The 24,510-nt window shown below is 40.9% G+C and overlaps 1 protein-coding gene across 1 annotated transcript in view; it reads right to left on the bottom strand.

Annotated features, from left to right (window-relative positions):
• The window catches only part of ETFA (electron transfer flavoprotein subunit alpha), a 72,686-nt gene that overhangs the window by 11,396 nt on the left and 36,780 nt on the right, over positions 1-24,510 (bottom strand). The window contains exons 6-9 of the mRNA XM_007477988.3: positions 23,015-23,125; positions 22,178-22,279; positions 20,982-21,050; positions 17,872-17,954 (exon numbers count right to left, since the gene is read on the bottom strand). Coding sequence (XP_007478050.2) covers positions 17,872-17,954; positions 20,982-21,050; positions 22,178-22,279; positions 23,015-23,125 — 365 coding nt within the window. The remainder of the gene's footprint in view (positions 1-17,871; positions 17,955-20,981; positions 21,051-22,177; positions 22,280-23,014; positions 23,126-24,510) is intronic.

Raw genomic sequence — 24,510 nt, 5'->3', positions numbered from 1 at the left:
CTAGAAATGCTAATTTATGGAGCACTTTAGACACAGTTTCAGAAACCCAACCAGACAAACCCTGCCCTGAGGAGCTTCCATCCTAAATCAGTCAGACACAAAGTAAGACCATTTGGAGAAAATGAGAGACAATGCTGGCAGGAGAGAATGGCAATTAAGGCTTCAAAAGGAGGTGGGATTAAAGGGAACAATCTGGAGGAAAAGGGGATCTTGGGAGTCTTAATGTGGATAAAGAAGAATGCGGGAAGGGCGTGAGCCAAAAGGAGGTGGAAAAGGAAGGAGATGCTGGGGGAAAGAGGGGAATAGCAAGGAAGGGCAGGAAGGGCAGGAAGGGATCGCAGGCCACCAATAAGGTCCCTTGTTAGCCTACTCAACACGCAAGGAATCACTGAAGAAGAGCAACTGACAGGAGAGTCTAGGCTCTCTCTCTGCAAGAAAGTCCAAAGGGCAGTCCAGGTGATCAGGCTTCTTCTCTTAGAACCTTCTATTGATTGGTGCCTTTGGGCACAGGGAGTAGGGCAAGAGAAAGGGAGGGTCTAACCAACATCCCTGCCTTTCCTTTAATAATGAACGCCATCTGGGGATGGTCTTCTGTTCTTGACCTGCAGCCAGTGATGCACTCTTGGCCTTGTGTCCGGGTCTATTTCCCACAAGCCTATTTAGCAAAGAGAAAAGTCAATGGGATGTGAACAGAATCTTCTCTAGTCTTCTTCCATGAACCCAAACTCAAATGAAGAATGAGAGTGAGAGAGATACTGGGAAGGAAGAAAGTCACCTTTCCTGTGTCTTCCTCTTAAACTTTGGCAACTGCAATCCCAGCAAGTCCGGTCACACTCAAAGAATTTAAGGAGAGGAGCTTGGGAGAGGCCCTGTCCCCCACCCCCACCCAATGTGTTGTTTTTAGCCTAATGTGTTTGTCTTAGATCCAAGATACTTGGGTTCCAGGCGCCACAGAGAGAGAGCTATTTTGTAAGCACGCACTGGTTAACTGTGACAGCAGATCAAGAGATAGACTGATGGGAGTCCTATGTGTCCAGAGCTTTCTGATAGTTGGATCAAAGGAAAATCAATTTTAGATCGTTTTAAGCTCAAGGAAAATCAGCAGCATTAGTTAATGAGTCAGCCAAAGGCACAGCCTAAGAGGAGAGATGACCACAGATGGACTGATGAGGCAAATCTCAGTTGTATCCAGCGCCCTAAATTCTGGGGAGGGTTAGCAGTCACTGGACAGTCAGCATAAAGCAACAAAAATGAATGATTTTCCCAAGGGGGAGGGCAGGGCAAAAGGAATTCCTCTTTCAAAACAAACACCTGGAAACACTATGCCACCTCTGACCTCTCCAATGGCCTACTACATTTTGAAAGAAGGCAAACAAGCCAAGGGCGGGTAGTCCTTCTGGTGCCCCCTCCTCTCCTGTGTCTTCACTGTGACAGCAGTCCAGAAGCAAAGGTCAATCTTAGCAGCTGTCCCAAGGAGCTGACCCACACTAAAGAAGAGAACTGGGAGAAATGAATTGGAGAATGCCTGAAAGGGCACAAAGTACTGGAGAGGGTCAGGTGGGTTCACTTTCTGGCTTAGATACTGCTTGTTGACCAGTTCCTTATCTCTGCCTCTTGGGCTTCCTTTAAATTCCAGCCACAGGAAGCATGTTCTCCTATTCCCTCCTTAAAGCTAGAGCCTCCTTTCACTCAGTGACTGTTTCCTGTTTATCCTGGACAGTTTGTTGGCACGTAGGTTTGTACACGCTGTCTCTACCACTAGATGATGAGCTCCTTAAGCAGGGACTGTCTTTGGCCTCTCTTTTGTATCCCCTGTACTTAGCACAATGCCTGGCACATTTCTGTTACTGATTCATTTCAGTCATTTATTAACTCTGCATGACCCCCATTTTGGGGTTTTTTTGGCAGATACTAAAGTTTGCCATTTTCTTCTTCAGCTCCGTTTACAGCTGAGGATGAGGAAATTGAGCAAACAGTAAAGTAACTTGCTCAGGGCCTCAGAGCTAATAAATGTCTGGGGTCAGATTTGAACTCAGGAAGATGAGTCTTCCTGACTCCAAGCCCAGTGTTCTATTCACTATGGCCCTCAGCTGCCCACCTAGCAGTAACAGGTGCCTAATAAGGGTTTATTAACTGACTACTGAGAAACACCCCAGCTCTCCTAAGTTTCATTTGATGAAGCTCTAAAATGGAGGTGACAATCCTCACGCGGAAAAGTGGAGTTATTATTACTACTTCCTGCATGTTAAAATGCTTGGCTCATAAAACTTAGGGAAAGAGGAATATGCAGATACTAGGCAGAGGATTATCCTCTTTGCTTCTAGTCTGGATTGTGCAGATGAATGTTTTTATAAACAAAAGCTTCTAAACACACATTCTTCCTTCTAGGATAAAGAATGAATCTCTTGGAGGCTGTACCACCATTGCAGAAGTAACACATGCCAAGAGTCTGAAAGTGGCCTGAGTTTACTGGACAAATTCCAACAGTCATTCTGGACTCAGACTGCATTTGGTCTGTAGCAAGTCTATGACACCCTCCTCTTTTTCAGACTATGATGAGTGAGTCATTAAAGTCATTAAAAGGGGAGCATTCAATGCACCAACCAAATCAATAGCATCATTCCATAAAAAGCAAAATGGTCATGTCATCCTCATGAAGAATTTGACCAATAGCCCACACTTCTACTATATATGACAGCTGCAAAGGGGCTTTCCTTTGAGCCCTGGGAAGGAAGCATTACAAGTATTATTATGGGCGGCCACTTTACATGGGAAACCCCAGAGATGGAGAGGGGTGAAGGAGTTTGTCTCCAGTCACCTACCAAGCTTGGGGCTTCTCACTGCAAGACCAATATGCTTTTTATTCTCTCTCACACTACCACTGCTTGGTAGGAATGATTACAGTTCAGGATCCAGGGCTATATGCTCAGAAATAATGAGCAGAAGAATATTACATCCAGTATGGGATTTGAACAGAACTTAAAATGAGTTCTTCTACTATTTTACAGAGAGGTATAAAATGGCACGAGCTCAAATAGCAATTGTTATTGCTGAAACATGATATGTATACTCGGGGCAAATGCCAGGTTAGGAGCTAAATGCTGTAATTTATCACAACAAATAAATGAATGGGTCTCTCTGTGAAACAGATTAACCCAACGATATTTTCTAATTATTTCAAGCCTGCTGTACGTACCTTAATGTTGTTAAATTTTTTCATCTCATCACTCAGGTCACACTAGTTTCTCTACTGACTCAATCTGGCTTCTTTCTGGTTTCTTCTTTTGTAGAAGAAGCAAGCCCAGAAATACAAAATGCCCTCTTGTAACCACCCCTACTGTCTTGGGCAGAGTTTGGGGGAAGATAGGCATGGATGGCAGAGGGGTTTTGGAAGTCTAGGACCAGAGGTGATGTCCCAGCTCCACCACTCACTCACTGATCTTCAATCTGGGCCCAGTTTCTTCACTGGTAAAATAAGGAGCTGGATGACTGAGCATTTAAGGTCTCTTCCAGCTCTCACTCGAGGAAACAATTATCTTTTCTAGGCCAGTCTAGAGAATGCTAAAGAGTCAAAAGGCTGGTAATGTATCATCAGACCCTAAGACAATATAAAGACCCTTCAAAGGAGATCATGGAGACCAACATAAAGGGTTACAGACTAAGGCAAGGATGGCCATTTCTCTAAAGGTGTTATGCCATCAATATATCCCTGGTCGGTGGGACAATAGCAAGGGCACTGGAATTGCTATGTCAAGGTCAAAGTGGCCTCTAACATCTCAACTCTTTAGGCCTTATCATTTTCTTCTGTAAAAGGAAACTGAGCAGGATCAGGGGTCTGGAAAGCCAAGCTCAACTTGCTGCCTATTTCTGTATAGTCATGAGATAGGAATGATTCTTGCATCTTTAAATACAATAAAATTTTACTCAAATATGTGAAAAATCATTCTTAGCTGGCTGACCTAGGGACAACAAGATCTCTAAATTGAACTTCAAATTCTATGATTCAAATTGCTACAAGTGATCTTGGATTAGTTGCTTACATTACATGGCCCTATTTTTTCATCTGGACAGTGAAGGAGGGGCTGAGCTAGTTCCCTTGCCACTCTAAATTCTAGATCCTTTGAGTGAATTCTCTTCTGTGAAGAGGGAACACTTTCACTTCCATCTTTCAAGGCCATTCATCATAGTGCATCACAGTCTGCTCTAAGGCAGAGGAAACTTCCTTCTAGTTCTGGAATTCCCTTAAAGCTACTGGGCTCCTGTTCTAAGACAAAGCAAAAAGGGCAAAATCCATAATCTAGTGGCTTACATTTAGGGCACACTAAGAAAATGTCTGTTAAGCTAAAGTTGAATTGAATGGAAGAGACCAGACAAGATGGATCTAAGGAACCAACCCAGGCATGCAACAGAACAGAACCAAAAGAACCATAATGACCCCTTCTTTAATCAGAAACATGAACACAAAGTTCAGGGTCAGAGTGAAAGGATATGAAGTCACCTGACCCAGATCAAAAAATCCCAAGTCCAAAGCACAACAGAGAATGGGGATAAACTTGAGTAATGGCGGTGGGAAAGAAGCCCAAGGCAACAGAGACAGGCAAATTAAAAGAAGTCCAAAAGGAATGCTGAATAGTTAAGAAGAGACTCAGTTTGGGAACAGAAGAGGTAGCTCTGGAACTTACTAGCTGTTTGAACTTGGGCAGTCTCTCTGTGACTCCATCTGTTAAAATGGTCATGATAATACTTGCTCTGCCTGCCTCACAAGGCTGATGCAGGGAGAGTGAAATGTAAACCGTAGGCATCATACCAATGTGTCACTGCTATGCAGCCTCACTCTTAGGGGAGCCCTGATGGATGGCCCCATTGGTTCTCACTGTGAGCTGTGTCTCTCAGCAGGCCCAATCTGAACACAATCCTGGAAAGAGGGCAGAGGATCTGAAGTTAATGTCAGACCTGCTCCACAGCCAATGGCGATGAAAATTCAAGCTCTTAATAATTTGAGGCTGTCTTCAAGGGAGTCCAGTGCCCAGGAAATCCTGTTGTATTTGGCTCTGGAAGGATTTTGCAAGTTAGAGTACATCTGGAGGATGAAAAGGGGACTCAAAGTGAAAGGAAAGAAAAGTCTGCAGAAAAGAAGACTTTGGGGGGCATGATGGCCAACATAAAGGACATTAGAGCCAATTTCATAAAGACTGGACTTGACCTACTTGGCCTCAGAGAGTAGAGGTAAGAGCTATAGGAGGAGACTGCAAAGAGCCACTGATGTCCAAAAAATGTGAGTTGCCCCAAAATAGGATGAACTGGCTGGAGGGGTGGTGAGGCTTCCAGTAGGGGCTAGATAGCCACTGGATGGGTGAAGTGGGGGAACATTATAGAGGGGCCTCCTATTTAGGCAAGAGCTGTAATACGTGACCAAAGGACTTCTTCTAACTCTGAGATGCTGGGATTCTACTTCATCACATTTAGCTTTGCTAACAGTCCTTAAAGCAAGATGCTATTAAGACTGCACAGAAAAGGGGCAGCTAGGTGGCTCAGTGGATAGAGAACCAGGCCTGAAGACGGGAATCTGACCTCAGACCCTTGCCCAGACCCTCCCATTTTCATAGGCCTTATCACTTATCGCTCTTTTGCCTGGGAACCAATACTTAGTAACAATTCTAAGACAGGCAGTAAGGGGTCTTTAAAAAAATTACTTGGAAAAAAAATCCGTTTTTCAGGAATCATTTTTCTTCCCCAAGTTTACTGGAAACGATTCACTGTATGGACATGTATATTAACTCTGGGCTCCCCATCATGGAGATGACATAAGGCCACACCCTGCAGATTTACTGCTGTGTTTACTCTCAGTATGTCAGTGAGGAATGCTGCTAATGCATGCTCCCCAGGCCTCGCCTACGCAGGAGCCTGGACTCAAGACCCTGTCCCTAGTACTGACTCTGGAAGGGTCGCTCGTCTTTTTGTAAAAGGTAGGTGCACTCTACTAAAAATCAAACTGACTGGAACTGGCTGGCCAAAAGACTGGCTTTCAAGGAACGCAATATGTGGCTTTAAACAAAAGTTACAGGAGGAAGACTGAATAATAATATGGGAAGAAGCCATCAATGGTTAGCAAATGGCCAACTGCTCATGCTAAATGGGGACATGACACTAACTACTGCTCAGACTGAGGCACCTCCATCACCAATCACACAGGATGTCTTATGTACAAGGCCTAGTCTTGGTTAATTGGTTAAACAAAGACAGATACCTAGTGATGGTAAATAAGCCTGAGTGACCTTGAACAAGTCATTTCCTCTCCGTATGCCTTAAGTTTCTCCATGTCTGGCTCATAATGAATGCTTAATAAATATTTACTGAATTCATGATTTGTTGACTGGGCAGAATGAGAGACCTGGACTAGATTCCTAGAGTCTTTACCAATTTTAGACCTGAAGATCCCACAGGACAGGTGGGAGGGTGGCTTTTGTTTTGCTTTGGGGGTTTTTTTTGTTGTTGGAGGAAGGCAGGGGAGAGAGAAGAGGCATTCTTCATGCCAGAAGAATCACCATCTTAAATCACAATCTTCAAAGTAATTAGATCAGGATTTTTATTGTTTTAAAGTTTAAAGATGCAACCAGGTGGGTCTCTCAAGAGAAGCTTCTTAGACCTCTTTTTTTGAACCTGTCTAGTTACTCCCTGGTGTTATCTGTTCAAAGATTTCAAACAACTTCTGAAACAGTAACCCTATCCTTGCCAGTTTTTACATACAAGAAACAAAATAATGGCAACTAGTTTTTTTACCCATGGTAGGCAAGCCTCTCATTATCCACATTGCAAAACATGGGGTCTGTACATGAGCTCTACTCCTACACTGGATGGCTCAGCTGCTCAAGGCAAGGATTAAGAAGAAAAAATAAAGACACTACTTATCTCCTCCACTACCTTACAATGCCGACAGGGCTAGACATGGACAATGTTTTATGGCTGCATAAGGGGCATAGGAGACCTCTCCTCAGCTTGGGGGTTCTAACCCTGACCTCAGGAGTTTCACCTACAAAGCAGTAACACCTCCTATTTCAAAAGCTGTGATGGCAAAGGGCCTCTGTAAACATAAAAGCACCATCAACACGGGAGTGAAGAGAATAAGCCTCAGGAAGATGAGGCGGTGTTTGGCTAAGCACTGCCAACCTCGGTTTTGTAGGCTTGCTCACATTTTGAAACCTCTTTATTTAAAGAAAGCACTTTATGGGGGCAGCTGGGTAGCTCAGTGGATTGAGGGTCAGGCCTAGAGATGGGAGGTCCTAGGTTCAAATCTGGCCTCAGACACTTCCCAGCTGTGTGACCCTGGGCAAGTCACTTGACCCCCCACTGCCTACTCTTACCACTCTTCTGCCTTGTAGCCAATACACAGTATTGACTCCAAGACGGAAGGTAAGAGTTTTAAAGAAAAAAAAAGAAAGCACTTTATGAATAACATACAACTTCAGCTTGAAATTCTGTTTTCACATTTATCCATTTCACTGCTTACTACAGTTCACAGATTTTTCCATTTAGGAAAAATGTCTTCTAAACATCTTTTATGTGAGACTACAAGAGGAAAAAGGCATCTGTGGAAAGACAAGCATCCTATTAAGATGAATATTTACAAAATTGATTTAAAGGATCAATTTGCCCTGCAGGAAAACGAGCCCAGTTCAGCCTCTTCCAAGATCTTACTTACATTTTAAGGAGGTTAGATAAAGTTTCAAAGCAAGAGACCTAGATGAATAGTGCCTGACAGAGAGAAGTTCACCTTTCTACAGAACTCTGAGGTTTAACAGAGTGCCTAGGAAACCTACAAGGGGCTTCTAGAAGCATCTCTCCAAACTACTACTCTCCATTCTACAGAGCCAAGCATAGAACCCAGGTTTCCTACCTCCCAGATGAGTGTTGTCTCCACTACACCTCACTACTTCCCTTCCCCCAAACTCCACAGAATGCACATTTTTCTCTCCAATAGCCTCTACATATTTAATTTAAAATTAATAGATAAATAAACCACAGCCCAAAGGAGGTCCAGAGAGCCAAAAAGCCACCTGAGCTCTGGGGTTCAGCCAGAGGTCTTCACAGTCTCCTTAAAAATCCTTTGAAACTGCTTAAGTGTGGAGTCAGGGTCTTTTTTTTTATATCAAACTTCCATATTAATAAGTCACTAACTCAAAAGTACACAAATATTATAGGCAAGGATCATTTAATCCTATATTTTCCGACAGGGACATCCATTGCTGGCCAAATATGAACTGAAAATGCATTTGTCATGGACCCTGAATAGTGAGTAGCTTTACAGGAAGTTCACAAGTTGACACAGCCACACAAAGCCACCTTTCAGCACCAAGAGAATACATAACAGCACACAGGCTGAATGGATCTTATGAATGTTTCCTTCTTAGGACAGCTCTGTTAATTGATACCTGTTTAGGAAAAAGCATGCTTGATAAGTCTACTTTCTTAATTTACATCCTTACCACATATTATTTTCGAGACCTTAATTTATAAAAAGGCCAGAGTTTAGTTTGCATAGAAAAAAATACAATTAGCATTTTTTCATGGGTGCTAAATTTTTCCTAATAGCAATCTAAAATATAATATTTTCCTTTTTCCAATGTGCAATGCCTGGCTTAGGGACCTTTATAAAAACAGTATAAATTTGCTTGAACTTACCACTAATAATTCCCTGCTAGAAAAAAAAATTTACAATTGCTCTTTCCCAGACAGATATATTTTTGTTATAAGTACAAACAGTTATTAGAGTTTTGTGATGATCTCATTCTTGCTTTATTTGTCAACAGTGGGAGGAATTTTCAAACTCTCATGTTGGCCTTCTCGAAATGAGCATAAGCGAATCTAAGACTTGTAAGAAACTCTTCTCACTCTCAAACTGACTTGACTTTTATTGTACACAATGTCAAGTTGTACCGATTGTCTTTGAGGCAGTCTGGTTAGGAGACAATTGGCTGTACTCCTCCCACAACCATTCTTCAAATTTCTTTTCATCCCAGTGCTAATAAACACTTAAGTGAGGTTTCTAACATGTTCCTTACCACCTTGGTATCATCCTAAGTCCTGGGCTGAATGTTTTCAATTACACATGCTAAGCTACCAATTATTCATTGACTAGACATTAGATCTTGTAAGAGTCTCATGTTACTTAATAATAGCATGAGCCAATTTAATATACCTGAAGCCACACCCGGGATCATAACTGATATTTGCACAAAAGAAGTCCCTCAAAGTAGGGCTAGGCACTAATGGGGAGAGTTGGGGGCATTGTGCCCTTCACAGGTAACAAAAGGTAGGATGGCTATTATCCCAATATTTTATCTACTAATGATTTTCCATGCCAATTTTTAAATTGCCTTGATAATCGACGTGACATGTCAATTTATCACCATACTAGTGACATGCTTTTAAACAGCCAAGATTATTTATGTAGAAAGAGTTCAATAACTTCCTTCTCAGTGGCTTGAAATTCTACCTTTATGTAGTAAAATGTCAGTGGAAGAACATCGTTTATAATGAACAGGCCCTCTGAAATAAACTTTGGGTGAAGTGAACCCAAGAAAAGCTGGCTGGCAATAGGCCCGTTTTGGGAAAACTGCTTTAAAATTCTAATTTTCTAAGCTCCTGGCTGAACAGGCTACATATGCCTATGCAGAAGCATGTACCCTCCAGATTTTCACCTCCTTCAAGTAAGTTTCCCTCTGCGAGCTTTGATCATCCAGGCCGTGTAATTACCCTCAAGAAGCATGCTCAGGGTGTTTGCCAGAGTGCAGGTCCATACAGCATTTCTCTTTGCTCCCTTGGGAATGGGAACATCAATTGCTTTCAGCTAAATGCACTCACATATGAATATTTTAGTACAATTTAATGCTTCTGCACCAACCCCAGAGGAACAGAGCATCAATTTGTGAACACAGTTCTCCTGGACTTAAAAGCCAAACTGGATAATGCAGTATGAAAGGGGTTGTCAATCTTCAGCTTTTTAGCAAGTCAGAGAAAGGTGGTCTGTAAATTGAGTCCCAGCTGCATACAAATAGCTCCACAAAGTTTGCTCCTATGGACGCTTTTCAAGCCGAGTGATTTTTCACAAGAGATACTCAGAAAACAAATTTCCCTCATTCTGTTTATTTCCCCAAGTGCTGCTCCTCCATCTGGTCAACCAACTGCCACCAGGCTGCCTCTTCTCACAGTTACAGGTGCACCTGCTGCTCTGTTACAAAAATACCTACATGTCAGGCAAGGTAACACAATCCCCTACATGAGTGGGCTATAGGTGTGAGAATCTCTTTCCCCAATGGATGATTATAGGACCACCAATGAGGTCTTCCTCTAGTACCTCATTATGGAATGAGCGCCATTTAGGAGGCTCCACAGTGATGCCTGGGGAGCACACATTCTGATAGGTACTGCCTGTGTAGAAAAGCCTTGAGTGGCAGATGGCACACCTGCCATCCAATAGCTAGACTAAGTTCAAAGAGGCTCATCAATGGGGGAAGGTGGCCAAGTGGTAAATATTTGGAGTCCCTGCAACTCCTTAAACCACATATGAAGGCAGGAAGAGGTCAGCACCCAGATCTACAAAAGAATCTAAGTATATAGGTTTAAGAAAGTAGAAAAGGAAGGTGTGATAACTATCACAATCGCTGAAAGGGAGAAATAAGGAAATGCAGATGATCTCAGTCTGAAGATCCAGGTCAATGAGAACAGGACGAGCAAGTAGCATCTAATTTTGCTGAATCTAAAGTTAATAAGGTCTGTGTACTGTCCAGGATGAAGGGCTAGAAGAACACGAGAAAATAGTTAAAATATTTAAAGATTCCAACAATGATCACTAAATAATAGGGAAGCTATAAAAAGAAATAGGAAAACTGAAAGTGAGAATTAATAAAAAATAAAACAAGAGGGAATATGCCAGAGAACAGCTTCCTTCTTGACAATTATAAAACTTTTAAATGGAATAAAAGTATTTTAGTAATTTTATTGGCACCGTTAGTAGTATTTCACCCATTCTTATTTGAAAAATCAATTCAAATGGGTTCAGTCATATGATTGTAACCACCTGAAGAGAGAAGGACAAAGAGGAAGTTACAGGTCAGGAGGCACTGGAAGCATCCTCACTAAGACAACAGGCATCCAGTTTAGATATAAGATTTAAGATTTTTATTAAAGACAATGAAGAGACCAGTGAGACTCTGGACACCAAACCAACAAAGATCAAGACATCCCAAGCTCCCTTTCCCCTGTTGTCTTTCCCCTAAATTTGCCTAAGGTCCTTCAGACCTCTACTGCTGCCACTAATTCTTCTAAGATTCCATGCTCAAAACTCTGGAATCTGAAACCTGAGTTGTTATCATCAAAAGAGTTATCTATCACCTGATCTCCAACACCATGGTGATGCTCCTTTCTGAATGCAACCTGGTCCTTAGACAACAGGCACACGGATAACCTTCTAACACTTTGGTCTCTGCATCATGGCTTACAAGTCTAAGAGAACAGCATGATCAAAACAAAATATAGAGGTTTACAGGAGGTAATATAATTTTAATTACATAAAACTAAAAAGTTTTTGCACAAATAGAACCAGTGAAACTTAAATCAAAAGGAAAGCAGGAAACTGGTGGTGGTAGGGGAATCTTTGTAGCGAGTTTCCTTAATAGTTTTGTTTCTAAAGTATGTAGAAAACTGAATCAAATCTACAAGAAAAAGAGACACTCTCCAATTTATAAATGGTCAAAGGATGTGAATAGGCAGTTTCTTGAAGAAATCCAAGTTATCAACAGTCATGAAAAAACACTCCAAATAACTTAATAATTGAGGAAATGCAAACTAAAACAACCTTGAGGTAGCATCAAACATCTATCAGCCTGATGAGGATGACAAAAATGGAAAATAAATACTGGAGGAGATGTGGGAAACTAGGTATTCTAATGCACTACTGGTAGAGCTGTGAACTAATCCAATCATTCTGGAAAGCAATTTGGAACTACATCCAAAAAGCTACTGATCTAACCATATCCTTTGGTTTAGTGATACTGTTACTAGGTCCATACACCAAAGAGATGATGCAAGAGGAAAAGGACCCATGTATACAAAAATATTTATAGCAGCTCTGTCTGTGCTGAGAAAGCCCTAGAAACTGAGGGGGATGGATAGCCATCAAATGGGAAATGAGTGAACAATTATCATACATCAATACTATTGTACTATCAGAAATGATGAAGGAGATGGTTTCAGAAAAACCTGGAAAGATTTGTCTGAACTGATGCTGACCAAAGTGAACAGAAGCAGAACTGACACAATAATATCACTGGTAAAGACAATCAACTTTGAAAGACTAAGTGAATGATCAGTACAATGACCCATCACAATTCCAAAGGACTCATGATGAAGCATGCTAACCAGCTTTAGATAGAGAATAGATAAACTTGAGAGTACAGACCAAAATGTATCTTCTTTCTTTCTTTTTTGGACATGGCTAATATGGAAATTTGCTTTGCATGACTATGCGTATTTGTAGTGGGTTCTGTTTTTCTTGCCATCTCAATGGGTAGAAATGGGGAGGGGAGAAAATTTAGAACTGAAAAAAAAAATAAAACTGTACCTAAAAAATAAACTGATGAAGAGTGAAATGAACAGAACCATGAGAAAAATGTATACATTAAGAAAAACATCATAAAGTCAAACACCTGTGAAAGCTAGAAGAACTAAAACTAATGAAAACACCATCCATATTTCCAGAGGATGAAACATGGCTAAACACTTCCTGATTGAGAGATGATGGATTTAGGGCATTGAATGAGACATACATATTTTGTATTTAACCAAAAAATGAATTTATTTTGCTTGACTCTACATGTTAGTTATAAGGAATTTGTTTTTCTTTCTTTTTTTTTTCCAATGGGGTAAGAAATAGGAAGAAAACAAAACAGATTCTGTTTATTAATTTTTTATAGAGAAGTATGGTGTATCTATTTTCAGATGAGGTCACTGTATCAATAGTTTTGCTTAACTGTTTTACTTTATTACAAGAGATATCTCAAGGGGTGGAAGGAATCTGGAAACATGTGTAACAGAAAAACAAAACATCAATAAAAGAAAAAATTTTAAAACAAAGAAAAAGACCACACCATAAGAACAGACTCCTGGCACAGAAGAAGCAGAGTGTAACTTGTGCAAATGGAAAGAACATGTTTAACATGGATGACCTAAGCAAGGGGGCTTTAAGCTGAGGATGGACAAGGAAAGGGGGAAAAAAAGTTAATACCATAAGGCTGTAATAAAGTGCCCACTAACAATTATTAAGCAGCTTACAAACTTAGTGTTCAACTTTACCATGTAGATAGTGTCTGGGTAACAAGGGAGCCTTGAAATTTTAATCTGGGGTATCATTAGCATTATCTACAATCATGGATCTCAAATTCAGAAATAGAAAGGAGCTGTCCAACCTCCTTACTGTACAGATGAAGGGGTCGGATCAACAAAGGTCAAAGGCCCTACTGAACCTATATATGTTCATTTCTGGATATAATGCTTTCAAGTGCACATTGGAAGTCAGTGTGGGTATGGTGGAAGAAGCCCTGGACTTCAAGCTGGGTAAGTGTCTTGGGTTCAAATCCAAGTTCTTCTGACTGGCTGCGTAAATCTAAATAGGTAAAGTGGTTCTCTAGGCCTCAGTTTCTTAGAAAAAAAGCTAAAGAAAAAAAGATGCCTGTATAGGTGAGGAGAAGAGACTATAGATAACTCTACAAGGATCCAAAAAGCTGGAAGAGAGATTAGTTTCCAAGGGAAGAAAAGATAATGGGAGTAGAGAAGTGTTTAAGGAGGTAACTTCAGATATCTGAAGGGCTGCCCCTTGCTAGAGAAAATGGACCTAATGTGATGCACAAAAGCTAGAACAATGCAGGTTTCAGCTTGATGTAAGAGAGAATTTCTGAACAATAGAGCTGTCCTTAAACTCAGGCTCTGCCACTGGATATCTTCATTCGGACAGTGGATTACCATCTGACCCAGATATTGTGGGAGATTAGACTGAATGAACTCTAAGAATCTTTCAGATCTTAAGTTCCAGAATTAATATTAAAATATGTCTCCAAAGTTTTAAGCATTTTAACTATTTGAGCAATTCCACCTCAGACTCAATAAATTAACCAAAAAACTAAAAGGACAAAAAAGGCTTGTCAAGAAATAGACCTACACATATAATGCTGGCAGAATTGCAAACATATATAGTCTTTTTGAAGACTAATCTAGCAATAAACAGAAAAAAATCCATAATATCCTGTGACCTAGTAATTCCATTGTAGGAAATATACATAGAAAGTGTTTGAAAAAGTAAAAACAAAATTATCTGTACAAAGATTTTTATAGGAAGATTACAAATCTTATATGTAACTGTAAAACACTAGAAACAATCAAAATGTATAATAATCATTTTTGTCCAACAAAGTCAGGAAAAATCAATGTGAAATAAAGCAAGTAAAAAAGGCAGAACCAAAAGAATGGAGGCCATGTTCAGTACAACCGTAAGAAGTAAAGTAAACAAAAGTGAAAAGAATCCTAATCAAGATGGAGCAGGAATTCTTCACTTTGTTGGTGTCACAGCCCCCTTTGGCAATCTAGAGAAAACTATGAACTGATGGTTTTAGAGGCATTAAATATAGAGGAGTAGAAAAGAAACCAATTATATTCAAATACAATTACTAAAATATTTTTTAAAAAACAAGCTAACAAACACCATATTAAGAACCCCTGATTTAGAGGGACTGAAAAATTGTTGTAATCTTTAATGCATTGAAATTGCTTATCCTAAATGTGTATCATTACACTAAGAAAATTAAGTTGGTTGTATTGATGTTCAGTTAGTCTTTTACTAAAACATTAAAATCTTTGAGCATTTAAAATATTTCATAAGTTTGAAAAATTATGACTCAAATCTTCTCTTCCTAAGTCCTCCCTCCAAAACTTCCCTGTGGCATGAAGGGAACTATGGGATCCCAAAGGTGAGACCAAAGAAGTATTAGCTTCGATGGTATCACCAAATGAGTACAGGACTGGTGACTGCCCGACCCAAGCACTGACCTCTCTGTGGGACCCACTTCTGTGGGCCTTTGTCTATCTATCAAGTGAAGGGTTTCTATTGTCTTCTCTAGCTCCAAGTCTATCATCCTGGGACCCACCTTGCCGAATTCCGAGAGGCACATTGCCAGAACAGTGGCCACCAGATGAATATTTTGGTCATGAGAACTCAGGCAATATGAAGGGGATGTGAAATGCCCAGGTGGCAAAAGCCCCCACAGCAGTGATAAGATCACACCTTTCAAAGACTAGAAGTATGAAAACACCACATCTACGATTGTGAGAGTAGACATAAAGCTGAGTTACAGTACTTGCTTCTAGTAAGACATGAGGAGAAAATGTCGCTCACAATTCCTCCCATTCAGTCTAGAGTAAATAACTCAACTAACAAAAATGAGCAGCTTCCTACTTGTAACACACGACATTTATGTCCATATCTTTTCATCTCAGTCCTCTCTAATGTGCTTTGAGCGCCAGCTTCTACAGAGGAAGCGAGGTAACCTCAGGCTATTTTCATAATTACCAGTTTTCCAACACAATTTGGTTTGGGGCAATTTCCATTTGATTTCCATGCCATACCAGTACTCAATAAACTTCAGTAGCTGCTCCCCATCGCCTATGGGATCAAATACACAATGCTCTGTTTGTCCATGCCCTTCATCACCTCATCCCCTACTACCTTTCCAATCTTCTTACACTTTATTCTCCACTACATAATCTTAGATCCAGGATACACTGGCCTCCACCTCTCAGCCCTGGGCATCTTCTTAGATTATCCCCCCACATCTAGAATGCTTTTCCTCCTCCACTCCACCATCTCACATCCTTGACTTCCTTTAAGTCCCAACTAAGAACCTACTTGCTACAGAAACCTTTCCCAACCCCTCTTCATTCTAGTTCCTTCCCTCTGTATATTATTTCCTATTTATCCTGTAAATAGAGTGTTTGTACATATTAGTTTACTTGTTTGTCTCTTCCTACAATTAGATTGTGAGCAGGGACTAACTTTTGCCTCTTTTTGTATCTCTGGAGCTGGTGCCTGGAACACAGTAGGCATTTAATCAATGTTTACTGCCTGATCCCAAAATTATTCAGCAATTATGTCTAGTCTCTTTTCCCACCAATCCACTCTAATTTCCTAAATAAAGCAGAAATTTATTCATGACAATTCTCCTCCTGTTCAAAAATGGTCAGGAGCTCCCCAGCACCTCCACACTCTGGCATTCCATTTTCCTTCTCAGTCTTAGTCAGATTCCACTCCACATTCCAGCCGTGCCCATCTGCCATTCCCCAGGCCGCTCCCTCCTCATCCAAGACTCTGGAGACTCCTCAGCTTTCTGGAAAGCTGAGCCCTGAAAAGCTTTTCCAGCCCTCTCAGATGCTAGTGCTCTCTCTCCTTCCCCAATTCCTGAACAACTCTTTCTCCAGCAGAATAGAAGCTCCATAAAAGTAGGGGCTCTTTTGTCTAGAGCTTGTAACCCCAAGGCTAGTAGTGTTGGCAGAGAAGATAGTTAATGCTTGTTAAGGAAAGGTAGCCTCCTTGCCAGAATCTCTTCCTAAATTCCTCTGCAGAACAGATAGAAAGTGTTCTTTGCATACCTCAGCACCATGTGCTTTCCCTGGCATGGCACCTCTCTTTGCTGAGGCTCTCCTGCCCTCCATTCCAACCATACTCCTCCTTTCCTTCCTTCTCCTCCCACCACAACCTTGAACTCTGCTCTGGATGCTGACGGGTGAGCCTCTCCACAGCCAGGCCTTCTCAGCACGTTCTGGACATTTCCAATCCACTTCTCCCTCTTGTCTTCCATCAGATGATGCAAGCTCCTGAGGGAAGGGTCTGTCTTGTTTACTCTCCCCAGTGCTTAGCATAGGATCCAGCACATGGTAAGCACCAAATGAATCAATTATCATTAGTCACCATTCCACTTCCCCTAGCTCAACAGGACAGACTCCAGTGAGAGTTGTTGAGATCAAAAACATGTTCTGTTGGCAAACCTCCCCCTCACTGCCATCACATGATGAGACATACAGTAAAGAAGGGGTGTGTGCAGGTACCTGTGTGTTATACATTTTTTATAGCAGATGATTGACGCTATTTCCACAAAGCCCCTTTACCTCCCCAGTGACAGTCAATGATCCATCCATACACTGGTAGAGGCAGAAGAGCCCTCTCAAGACCCTTCAGGCCAATTCTCTCCTTCTACAGATAGGGGGGAACCTTAAGACTCAGTTAAGTCACGTGCTCAGTTATGGAACTCGAACTCAAATCTCCTCAATCTTGATAGCGGGCAGCACTTGCTTACTTGCCCTCCCACAATCTGCTGCTTCTCTGCCACTTTCACACAGCTGAAAGAACAAAGGGCCTTCCACTCAATGGGTCAGGAAACAGATGCTCTCAACTTTGAAACTTTTCAAGCACTTTGCTCCCAACAACCTCATGAAGGACTGCCAACATTTGCTCCTGCCAATCTATAATCAAGGAGTCTGAGGTTCAGAGACGACCCATGATAATGAAGTGGCTGTGCTGGGCCTGGTCTCCTCTACCCACACTGAGGCCCTCTGGCCCAGACCAGAGCAGCAGCAGGAGAGCCTGCCCTACACAACTGTCTAGGCTAAGAAACCACTAGTCATCGCCCTGCCCTGACTGCCTTCTTCACGGCAGGCCCCTGGCCTTTGAACATAGAAGAGGTCGCTCAAGAGGTCTGCCATTCTTGAGCCAATGCAGATGATTCTGTTCTTTGCAAAGTTTCACAGCATGGTTTATTTTGCAATACTCACCGGTGCTACTATTTTCCCCGTCTGTCCAACTTGCAGGTCATTGGACACAAAGCCAGCATCAACAGCCGCACGGGAAGCACCAACTATGGAAAGAAAAAATAGAGGCTATTTTTCAAATTCTGCTGCTCAGTCCATTGTCAATGAGGCCTGAAAAGCCAGCCAGCTGTGGCCCATATTTTATAAAAAAGAATTTAATGACACTGATTAAGACACCTGGATACTAAGTACTGATGCATTTAAGGAACTGATCAACAGGAAATCCCTATGCTTTATGCTTGGGGGTTTTAGGCTTTACATGGAAGACAGAAATCAGGTTTAAATGTCTCTCCTTGCTTTACCAAAAAAGCATATGCAATATGTACATGTTCACCTTCCGAAACCGTGGCTCCAGTATGCTCTGAGTCCAAGCACTTCTGGCCTTACTGACTTGTCCTTTTTTGCACTCTCTACCTTCAGCCAAATGAAATCATTTCCTGAAAAGGCCCTGGCATCCACCCCAAAGCCCAGACCTCATCTTATTATTGTACCTTGCTCCATCTGAAATGCCCTTTTCCTTCTGTAAAAAACCCTAAAGGAACAATACAAATTAATTCAGTAGCCATCAGTTCACTTCCCACTGTGTACAGACCACTGTGCTAGGTGCCAAAAGAGATTCAACATTTAGACAACAACCCTGCCCTCAATGAAGTGATCATTTGGTAGGAATCACAAAAAACACAGAATCATCACAGAAAAAAAAAAGTCACACAGTAAGTACATCAGAGAATGCCACCTTCTCCATGAAGCTTCCCTTTCCAGCCAGTCCTCTAAGGTGTCTCTCATATTCTACCCTCTGCCATCATTTGGGGAAATGCCTCACTTTCCCCAATGGAAAAAAGCTCCTTGAAGGCAAGAATCATGCCTTTTTTGTCTTTGTGTCCCCCTACAATTCCTAGCACAGGACTGCATTGAGTAAGTACTCAATAAGTTTAATACGACAAACTGAGAGAGTGCAGAAATAACACATTAAATTTGAATTCTGGCCTCTCCACACACCTATCTCTTTTCCTGCTTAGGAAACAGGAAATAAAAACAACAGAATTTGCATTTTTTAATTAAAAATCAAAATGAAGACTGACAAATAAGTTGTTTATAAATTATATCATTCTGATTATATCAAGCCCAAGGACACCTCTTCAATGAGATCTACAGCTATTTAAAAGTAGACCTAGCACCCATGCAAGAAACATCAAAGTGATGAAGACTGCCTATTGCCCAAATGATGACATGCAGTTGGGTGAGCCCCCTATTGTATGAGCCTAATACCACATATCTGTCTTGGACAGAGGCCACAGAGCAACGGTGTCAAACCCAAATGGAAATAGATCCCTACTGGGTGCAAATTAACTTAGAATATGACACAATAACTTTTTTATTGTATTTTTACCTTTTTATTTTTAACCCATTTCTCCATTATACTTTAATTAAGTTTGATTTCATGCAAGAGTGGCCCTCAGCTCTGCTAGAGATGGAGAAGCTAATGTTTAAGAAGATGGGAAAAGAACTTCTATTAAAAGTGCAGTGTAATGTATATCCTATATCAAATTTCATGCTGTCTCAGTGAGAGGGGTCAGAAGGGTAGGAAAAAATGTGGAACTCAAAATTAAAAAAACAATATTAATAATGTTTTCACATATGGAAAAAAATAGACTTTTAAAAAAGTATAGTACAAAGCTGGGTAAAAAAAATTTAGTCATAGCTGGGCCTCAAACTGAACAGAACTGAAAACTGGAGGAAATCTGGGGACTTTTTCAGTCCTTTCAATCCTCCCCATCCCCTCCCCAACACAAAGCATTGATAAAGTCCCTGTGTTCCTCTATGGCTATGAATCATGGCCACCATAATTTCCAAAGAATTAAAACGTTAGGTGGTCCAGGGGTTAGTCCCACAGTAAGTGTAAGTAGACCACCAAATATGGTCAATAGTGCTAAGGATGCTCATTAAGACATTAAAAGCATGGATAAGCAGAAAAGCTAGGGGACTAGTCATGTAGCACAAGTGAGGAATGGCAGCTGGACAGCTGACATTTTGTACTACTATCCACAGAATATTAGAAGACCCAGAGAAAGGTCTTCAGAAGCCTGGAGAGATGCTCTGGGAAGGGCTCATTTAGGGAAGAACATGGAAAAGAATCAGGCAGGATGAGAAGGCAGAGATAGGCTATGTTGGTCAGGGCAGAGTCCAGAGTTCTAAGTATGCAAATAATAAAATAAACATGCTGAATTTTATCAACACTTTTGTTGCAAGATGTCATCTGACGTAAAAGTGAACCAGTAAAAAAGACCTGATTTTTAATTCACAAATTCTTTTTCAGACTTCTAATAAATTTTTAACAGCAGCTCTCTCCCCATCTTCTTAAAAACAAATTTATTTACATGAGAGACTTAAATTGGGACACTAATAAGAGAAAAGTTCTGGATTCTAAAGCCTGAAGTGGACAATGAAGTTTCATGAAACTTAAAGAAACTAATGAAAGGACTTTGCAAGTGTAAAAATCATCATAGAAAGGCTACAGAAGAGGAAGCTCTTTCCTCACTAGTCAATATTACACTATTCAAGGGGAAAACAAATGGAAGATGACTTCAGAGAGAAGAGCTGAAAACCACAGGAAAGCAAAACAACTATCCAGCTAGAGCCATCAATATAAAGGCCACTGACATTTACCTAATACTTTATGGTTACAAAGCTCTTGACAAATCCTGGGGCTCACTTAATCATAGCATTATCGATTGAATCCATCTAATCTAACCCATTCATTTTACATTTGAGCAAAGCCAGGTAAGGAATGTTTAAGTGACTTGCCCAGACGCACAGGGAGAGAATGGTAGCACCAAGCCTTTTCAAAGTCTGGCCTGGATAAAGGAAGTAGAGTGATTCACTCCTCCAGGATCTTGGGCAAATCAGCCAGGTCTCCATTTCCTTCTCTGTCAAATGAGGAGGTTAGAGCAGATTCCAAAGGCCATTCTAACTCTTTTCACCATGAATAAGTTAGAACCTGTTAGTCTGAATATGGAGAAAGGAAATAACCCCTCAGAAGGAATAGTCTCTCCAAACAAACAAAAGCATTTTACCTGCAGCATGTAGCTGATCCGCCAAATCATATAACAGCTTAAAGTTTTCTCCACTCTTCAAGCCACGTCCTGGTACAAGAGCAAAACAGAATATTAGCCCAGCACACAAGCCACTCTTAAATGTCTCTCAATGAAGTGATCTTTCATTCCAATATCAGTACTGAGTTTATAATCTAGTACGTGAACCACCCATGACACTTTAAAATTCTGAATTCCATCTTTCCCAATGTTTCTAATCATTTCTACAGAACATTAAACTCCCCAGCATGCTTGGTTTTGCTTTTTCCCTGATGGGCACACATATTTCTGGGTTGGCTGGGCACCAATCTAGCAGAATACAGCTATCTAGAGTCACAGGGGTCCACAGTTTTTAAAAACATGATACAAGGCTATCTATCACAACAGGGAGTGTGACCTGCTTGCCAAAGGTAAGAAGTATCAAGGTCTTTATCAGAATAATGGAGGCAGTTTGGATAGTATTATTTATAAAAGTTTCAGGAAGAACTAGGCAAAAGTAGCACAAAAGACTAAAGATGTGAAAAAAATATGAAGAAAGAATAAGAGCCAGGGCCTTTTTCCTAGTCTAAGCCACTTTCACAGGGAATCTGAGAAATGTCTTTACATATACAAAGTCTATAGCTGGCCAGGTGCTTCAAACTCTACTAAGAATTTTTTTTGTAAAAAGAAGGAAATGTACTTAACATACAGCAATGAAGACTTTCCACAAAGGTAAAGACCCAAAAAGGAAGAAACCCTTGAAAGTTTAATGGATACAGATTGGAGATCATTTCAAAAAGGCCAGATACTCCCTATCTTAGATAGCAGAGCTAGACAAAATGGCCACACAAGGTATCTTTCTACCACAATTGTCTTCAAAATAAAACCCAACATTCTTCTCTAGCTAAACAGAGAAATCAGTCAGGAGACAAATGTATCAAATGGTAGAGAAAGCTACAGAACTGAACATTGTACCATGCTCCCCCTACTGCCACTCATGAAGATTTGCAACAGATGGTCCCAATTACGTATTAAATTCATAACTTATTGCACTCAACTATGCCCCAATTTCCTCAGTGATGAAACGGAGCAACCATCAACCACCCACTTGCCTCAGTATTCCTTAAAAAGAAACACTAAAATTCAGAGGACAGTATATTGCTTTTAATACTCATGACAAATAGCAATCATCTACTTACCCCCAGATATCACCACTTTGGCACTAGTCAGCTCTGGCCGATCACTTTTTGTTAATTTCTGGTCCAGCCATTCCGACAGTCCCACTGGTGAGGTACTGGGTGCTGCTCACATCAAAACAAACAACAATTTACTTATTTGCGTATGTGTATTCGTATAAAAATCTCTAACCATTCTAGCATATACTACCCTACTGTCATTAGTGGGCTCCTTAAAGATATGAAAAACAATCCCAGCTCTACAGAAATATTTCAAAGGAGTGAACAATGTCTTATCGTGGTTTTACAACTTTCCTTCGGAGTGCGGTCTAATTATAATGTATTGGCAAAAGTCCTGCTAAATGATACTGCTTGAAGTTACCTTACAGGAGGGTGCCTATGTTACTTTAATGAGAGAAATGTACACACACTATATTCTGACAAAACTAAAGATTAATGGGTACTCAATGGGATTTTTGTTGAGTTTCAGGTCACATTGTTCTAGCATAATGAATGTCCTAAGCATGATAGAAACTATTAATAAATGGAGAGAGAAAGGCGACCTAATATTAATACAAAAGACTAGCCTTCAGGGCACTTCCTTCTCCCACCTCCTTCTACCCACTCAAACTTGGATCTTATCCCACCTCCCCCAGGCCAAAACTATCTTGGGTAGTAGATAAGTAATGCTTATTATTCATATATGTAACATTTATCTCAAAAAGGCCACTTGGATAAGCTTTCTAAGACGTGAAGGAAGTGCCTGTAACAATTGAATGGGAGGCCACCTCTGATCCCAACACAATCTCTCATTTGTGTCTGCCCTGGCTGAAACCCATCAAATAAAAACCCAACACCTACCTTTCTCAGTAGAGGCACTCCCCCCACTCGTGGTGGCCGCCTCAAATGCAGTCCCCCGAACAGAGAACACCTTGACTTTCTCCTCACACTTCACGGTACATATGGCATTTCCTAAAACAATCAGAATCCACATCTACAAATAAATTCTCTTAAAGCTAATAAAGAGTACAAGGGGATGTCAAATACTACTAGTAAGGCTCAGAAATTAATTCTTAGGGGGAAGGGGGCGCAGCTAGGTGGCTCAGTGATTAGAGCCAGGCCTGGAGGTGGGAGGTCCTGGTTTCAAATATGGCCTCAGACACCTTCCTAGCTGTATGACTCTGGCCAGGTCACCTAACCCCAACTGCCCTTACCACTCACTCTTCTTGCCTTGGAACTGATGCTTAGTATTGATTCTAAGATGGATAGTAGGGGCTTTTAAGAAAGAAAGAAAGAGAGAGAGAGAGAGAGAGAGAGAAAGGAAGGAAGGAAGGAAGGAAGGAAGGAAGGAAGGAAGGAAGGAAGGAAGGAAGGAAGGAAGGAAGGAAGGAAGGAAGGAAGGAAGGAAGGAAGGAAGGAAGGAAGGAAGGAAGGAAGGAAGGAAGGAAGGAAGGAAGGAAGGAAGGAAAGAAGGAAGGAAGGAAGGAAGGAAGGAAGGAAGGAAGGAAGGAAGGAAGGAAGGAAGGAAGGAAGGAAGGAAGGAAGGAAGGAAGGAAGGAAGGAAGGAAGGAAGGAAGAAAGAAAGAAAGAAAGAAAGAAAGAAAGAAAGAAAGAAAGAAAGAAAGAAAGAAAGAAAGAAAGAAAGAAAGAAAGAAAGAAAGAAAGAAAGAAAGAAAGAAAGAAAGAAAGAAAGAAAGAAAGAAAGAAAGAAAGAAAGAAAGAAAGAAAGAAAGAAAGAAAGAAAGAAAGAAAGAAAGAAAGAGGAAAATTATGTCTCAGGGGACAAAACAGGAAAATACTCAGGGTAGGCTTTCCATCACAAGGATTATAGATAGCTGGCTTTCTAAATGGATAAAGATCATGTAACCTATAAGTTGACAACAAACTACAACACATTTCCAATGACCATACTATGTAATAAAAGAAGAAACATACATGATCATAGAAACAAAGTACATCCAAGATATGCTCAGGTTCTCCCTTTTTAAAAGCTCTTGAGAGGCTTCCTCTGGATTAACCAGATCCCATTAAGAAGGCACTAACTGATGACTAACATTTCCCCTGAGCATTCCTAAAGATGAAAGGCCTAAGTTCTGAGAATTGACCATTTGTAAAGAAACTCACAACTTGAATCAGAGGAACAAAGAGCCCAGTGCTCTCCGGGCACCACAAGAGACCAGAATATATGGAGAGGTGGATCAATCAACACAAGAGATACTGAAATGAAATTCTAAATGGAAATAGGAGCTTGAGAAGTATGGACAGAGATGACAAAGAGACAATGCCATCCTGGCCCTAATGTCATTCCAAACCCTTTGTTGGTTCTGGCTAAGATGCACTGTCCCTGAAAGGGAGGT

This window comes from Monodelphis domestica, chromosome 1 (assembly GCF_027887165.1).
Source record: "Monodelphis domestica isolate mMonDom1 chromosome 1, mMonDom1.pri, whole genome shotgun sequence".
Taxonomy (NCBI): Eukaryota; Metazoa; Chordata; class Mammalia; order Didelphimorphia; family Didelphidae; genus Monodelphis; species Monodelphis domestica.
Note: the sequence above shows the minus strand (reverse complement) of the source record. Positions and strands in the feature narration are given on the sequence as shown.